Source organism: Channa argus, chromosome 14, assembly GCF_033026475.1.
Source record: "Channa argus isolate prfri chromosome 14, Channa argus male v1.0, whole genome shotgun sequence".
Classification (NCBI taxonomy): Eukaryota; Metazoa; Chordata; class Actinopteri; order Anabantiformes; family Channidae; genus Channa; species Channa argus.
This window is the reverse complement of record NC_090210.1, coordinates 5,432,997-5,438,996: the sequence shown is the minus strand read 5'-3', so window position 1 is coordinate 5,438,996 and position 6,000 is coordinate 5,432,997. Positions and strand designations below refer to the sequence as shown.

General features: G+C 41.3%; 1 protein-coding gene across 1 annotated transcript in view; it reads right to left on the bottom strand.

Moving 5' to 3' along the window:
• Nucleotides 1–479: 479 nt before the first annotated feature.
• The window catches only part of LOC137098313 (glypican-1-like), a 67,217-nt gene continuing 61,696 nt past the window's right edge, over nt 480–6,000 (bottom strand). The window contains exons 9-12 of the mRNA XM_067474445.1: nt 5,374–5,502; nt 4,972–5,105; nt 4,356–4,531; nt 480–3,972 (exon numbers count right to left, since the gene is read on the bottom strand). Of these exons, the coding sequence (XP_067330546.1) occupies nt 3,770–3,972; nt 4,356–4,531; nt 4,972–5,105; nt 5,374–5,502 (642 nt within the window). The 3' untranslated portion in view covers nt 480–3,769. The remainder of the gene's footprint in view (nt 3,973–4,355; nt 4,532–4,971; nt 5,106–5,373; nt 5,503–6,000) is intronic.

Genomic DNA, 6,000 nt, shown 5'->3' with positions numbered 1-6,000 from the left:
CTAAACCCACATCTGAAGGGCTGTTGGTGAAGCGTATCATTCAGTCTCGCGTAGCATCGTGGTCAAGTACACCTTGGTAAAACCTTCCCGAGGGAGACCAGCACACAAAAACAAGACAAAGCTCTCAGTGTGCTCTGAACATGTGGCAGTTTTTCCTGTGTGGCAAACATGAGACAGCAGCTGTCACTCGTGACATCATCACTTCGGCGCATTGGCTCATTTTAAGCGGTGATGCGGCCCAGTGCGCTCTGGGAAACAACTTTGGCAGTTGATTTGGACAATCTGAAGACGAGCAGAGACTTTTTTGGGAATATAAAATAAAATTTTAAGAACAACCAGATATTAGTATTCAATAATAAATCAATTTTTTACATTTTTTTTCTGACTTTGTCGGACAAACTCACGCATACATCCTACATCTACCGCCTACACCGAGACACACAAACGCAAACACATACACAAATAAAAGGACACAGGCATTTTGAAAATTTTACAATGTATTTAATTGACACAAGATTTCAGATACAACAGCAAATGAGACATTTGTATTTTCAACCTCTTTCTGGCATCTATCTTTACCATAAAGTCAAACTCTCCATAGACTTCTGATAACAACAAAACCAACGTAAATAGCAACAAGAAAATTAAAGTACTATTTTCCGCATAAGTTGGCACCTTTCAGAAACGTCTCATGTAACTAAAGTCAGTGTGGGAAACAGCTGTTTTAAAATGGTCGGATAATCAGCTTTGCATTTCTCCCCCTGCAGCAATGAATAAGGCAGGATTAAGGTTGGAGATCAGGCATCCAGGCAAACCTTTCTCCTGCCTCTCTCCATACTCAGGGGCATTGTGTTTACACTGTTTAACCTTAGCTGAACAGGTGAGACATCTTGCTGGGCCATAACCATCTGCATACACACATCCACAATCAATAGTAGTTTCTAGAAGGTGTTGTTTTGTATATTGATCGACCATCTTGTGATGTCTTTGTGCAGACAATGCCATCTATTGGCCTCATAAAGGTGCAGGTTTTATAAAAGGGAGGGGGACTGGCGCAACATAATAATGACATTGATAGGTGAAAGAGGAGGGGGGGGGTTGGTTGTGCAAATTTCAGCCAATGACATTGAGAGACAGTCACTGAAACGGAAGTTGTGAGGCTGAAGTCATAAGTTGTCTTTGATTTGGAATGTCGACATCACAGTTGGAGTCATTACTCATTTTTTACAGGGCATAGTGTGTTCACATTCATTGAGATTTAAAGATGAATGCTCTTTGTTTTAAATGCATATTCCCACACTCGTACATCTAATTATCTCTGTATTTTTGAGACCCCAACCCAAGACAAAGTGTCAAAGGCAGTCACAGGCAGATTTCTTAACCAGGGACACACACGCACACACACACACACACACACACACACACACACACACGCACAATAAATCATGACAAAAATAGCAAGTACCATCACAAAACCATCACAAAAACTTTCACATATGACAACAACCTCACCCCATTTTGAGAGCAGAAACCAAGTTACAACAGATGCGATTCTCAAACTTTGATGGAGTTGCAAACTACTTAACTGGATGTGCAGTATTACCAGATGCCAGGTGCGTCCATTTCTTTTTTTGTCATGAAATGAATGATAGTGGATTGTCCCATTGTGCAACTAAAGCAGTGATGCACTCTAAAATCGTCCCTTTGTGTCTCACACATTCAGTTTCTCTTTCACAAATGATACTGACATACAGATAACAGATATAATCAGTACACATTAGGTGATACTACAGTAGTAGGCTAAAAATACCTTAGCAAAATGAGCTATATTAATCTTGCATTGTCGTCAGTGGAGTAGCAATCTGTCACTCAATGTTCATCCGGTGCATTTTAACATATTTCATTCCTCTGCCATCCAAAACAGATTTATGAAGGCTCTATCGTTAGTCTCTCTTTTGCTCTATCAATCAACAAGTACAAACATTCACACAAAAACACAAACACACACACACACACACACCTTTGTCCCGTCATCCTGCACACAGCGTTCCAAAATGAGAGCTTTGACATTTCTTTGAATTAAAATGTGGTACGTGTTTCCTCCTTAGCAAACCTCTTCTCACCAGAAAAAAAAAAAAAAAAACTTACACTTGGTTCCCACAACATTCCCACAAGTTTGACACATAATGAAGCACTGTGTCAAAGTCATATTGCCTTGCCATCATGTAAAAGCACGAGTAACGCTTTAAAGGTCTTTATAACCGATGAGCGGGGAGAAGAATACAAAGAGGGGCTGAGAAGAACGAGGTACTGATATAGAAAAAATGGAAAGCAGGTATGAATACACTATGGCAAACGATGGAAGAAATTTCTGTGATAGCGTATAATGATGTGGCCATTATAAAATGTTTGTACCTAATTGGCTATTTTTCCTAGAAAACAAGGAAGCAGTCAAAAATATGTACACTTGTGTCTGTTACAGAAATAGTAACGTGATTCAAAGATGTGCATGGTGTGGCTCTTACAGTGATACGGATCATTGCTGCAATTAGGCAAAAACTTATGACACTGCTGGTGGAAATTATGATACTAATCAGAGGAACATCAGGCGTTTGCAGGGAGAACGCAAAATTGTGCGTATTATATTTTTGCTCATCTATTCACACACAAGCAACGCTGAAACAGCACTACTGGACAGCAGTGTTTCTGTGCCTGTGTATACGTCTGTTCTGCTCCGCGTTTCCCAAATCATTTGCTGTGATCCTAAACTGGCACCTCGGTTCGACACGCGGCGCTCTGTTGTGGGACTCGTCTGTCATCTGAGACCCGGCCCAGCCTAGCATGTGTTTTTCCCTTACACCAGACTCTTGAGTTGGTCTTACATAGCCAGCGGGCTCCAGAGCGTGAGGGAGATCTGCCTCAGCAGAAGGGAGGGTGGCGGGGACGTAGGATGGACAGGGTGGTGGATGGGTAACGTTACTCCTACATTAGATGACTATGTCAGTGTAAATGCAATCACTGCTATTATTACAGCATCCACGATGAGATGAGAAAAAGTGCTGATGCAGCGGGCTCTCATCCTCGCTGTGAGAGAGCGTGAGTAACTGTAACATTATTGTGAGGCCGACTGCATTAAGAGGTTTGGTGGGGCATGCTGTCCAGGATTTCTTCTTTTTACAAGTCATCAATATTTGATTTCATTTTAAGTATGCGGTCTGTGTTTTTTTTTTTTTTGCTATAAATATTGGGGAGTAAGTAAATCCCTCTGGGCTCTTTTGTGAGTTAATGTGGAATAAATAATTCTACTAAATATATGTGCTGTTTTCAAAGGAGTAGATGTACAGAGTATTGTATATCTGAGCCACCACAAAGCCCTACCCCCACCCCCCAACCCCCCCAAGCCCCCGTCTGTGGTATCAAAACCAAGACCCTGTTAACCATTTATTCTTACATGTCTTAGGTACAGATATAATCTCAGAGAACCCAAACACCAGAAACAAAACATTAGAAGATGTGAAAAGAGCCGCTCTAATGGTGTCATAATATAGCAAGAAACAAAATACAGAGCAGGAATAAATCATTTATGAATACTTCCATTTTGTTCTACTCCAAAATCAAAAGGAAGTCCATCCAAATGACTTTTTGTTTACTTATATTTATGAAGTTTTGGCAATGTAACTAACCCCCAACTTCTCCCCCCTCCTCTTTCAGACTCTCCCCAAACCCCATGTCCCAGACTCAGTCCCAGTTGGTAGATGTCCTGCGTCAATTATCGCCGGAGCAGCAACATGAGCAACAAAAGCAGGTAAACAGTGATACAGGGGAGGTTCTGGTTGGCTGAGCCTTTCACCTCCTTGTTTTCGGGGTAGAAGTTTTGCAGGGGTCCAACAGTGCTGGGGAGGGCAGGGTGTACACTCCGGGAACAGGATTCATCAGCACATGCGCCACTTCCTGAACCACTGACATCATCACCTATAGACAGAGGGTGAGCATGGGAACATGGGAAAACAGTTTGAAACATAGAAAATTAACAAAGTTATACTCTGCACACACAGTAACCGCTAGTCCCAGGTGCAAGCGCCAGAAAAAGGTCGATTTGACCAAGAACATTACAACCGTGTCAGACCAAATATTGTTCTATCTTCTTTTGTCCAAATGTAAGAGCTTTTTTGCAAAGGTTTATATAAACTAAAATAGCTTTTTTTGTACATCTGATTTTGCTCATCAGATGTACAGAAATAGTGTTGTTTATTTGCTGCTCCCTAGAACTTGAAATACTTGAAATACTCATGTGAGATTAGGTCTTTTTGTCAATGCTTTCTGTCAAACCTATCTGTAACAGGGAAATCACTCACTCGCGTCCTGGAAGTCCACGTCCTGGCCATTTAGTGCATTCTTCAGGCGATGTGTCATGATCTTCAGCTGCATTATCTGCTGGCGTATCGTTATGTCCGGCTTGGTGATGTCGATCTCCACTTCCGGGTTGTTGATCTGACTTGCTAGGCCATCGCCCATTACCTCAGGAAGGTACCTGGCGTACACGAGCGGTTGTTAGCATGTGTCATGCGTGTCCTTATCAGAGGTTATGCTCATTTTCCTAATAAACTTTTGGTCATTATTGCTAAAGAAACTGCCATGACAGGAAAATAGCACATCAAATTTCTTTTTATTTTTTTTGCAGTAATATAAACTTTGCTAACATTAACAACCAAAAAACTACTGGTCATAAAAGACCAACTAGGGCTAAAACGGCAAAACCCCTGGATTTATCAAATTGAGCATGTTATATGCACATCAGAACTTACTGAAGTGACATAACAACAACATGTCTCCATTATGGAACAGGTAAAAATGTCTGGGACTACATCTTAAACACTTAGCCACAATTCCTGTTATAATAAGCATCAAACAACATTTGGCAAGATATTGTGTCCATTCTGTACTTACTTCAATTTACTTCAAATGACCCACCTGGCACGGCTGTTGCCGTTCCAACACTTCTCCTCGGACCCTGTTCCAGTGGCTACTCTGTCACTGCAGAGCAAACTCGGGATAGAAACCCAGTACAACTGCATTTCCCTCAATCTTGCAGTTACATCATACACCTAAAAAGCGTATTGACAAACTTAGATTTTTATACTAGTCAAACGTTAAAACTCCTGCCTTCTCATTAACCAACTCTTTAGTCGTGCTACTTATTCATACAGGCATGAATTCCCATCAAACTGTCCCCTAGTCATCCATGTAAAGGTAAAATGTACATTAAAAGGGACTAAATTGCCCATGACAATAGCTTCTGTGTCATAAACCATTAATATGAATGGGCCAAATTAGTCTGTTAGAGAGTGATACAAGAGCACAGAAATTCCTAACCAGTTTGTCAACTTTGCTAGAGCTGGATGTCAAAGTGTCCTCCACTGTGGCCTTTCCTTTCTTCAGAATGTCACTGGCTCCTGTGCTGCTGGTTCCTCCCTCTCTGGGGCTGCCACAGGCCTGGAACAACTGGGGCAGCAGAAAAAGGAAGATAAGATACTAAAAAGGTGTCATAAGGAAGAGAAAACAGTTTTGTACTGAAAAATGCTTAAAGTCTCCTCTGTTTCACACAGCACCAAACTAAACGCAGATCCGGATGGTGAGGGCTTTATAAGGACGCTAAAACTAATCTGCAGTGAGTAACTGCACACTTGCTCTATAAACTTTATTTTTCTACTATATGGAATTCGTACATGTGATCTTTACTGGTGCTGATGGTAACAAGACTGAAATCTGATCTGATGATGTTAATACCAGCTCCCTGAATAGGATGCTATAATCCTACACTCCCACAGCACCAGCAAAACATTTTGGGTGTGTTTGACACACATAACTACACAAAGACCCTCTGAACATATTAATACAAACAAATGTCTACCTATTAAAACCAACAGTGACAAGTGATGCTGGTTATTTGCATGACACCAAGAGTCGATCACAGCGTCGCTCCAACAGAATGATTCGCAG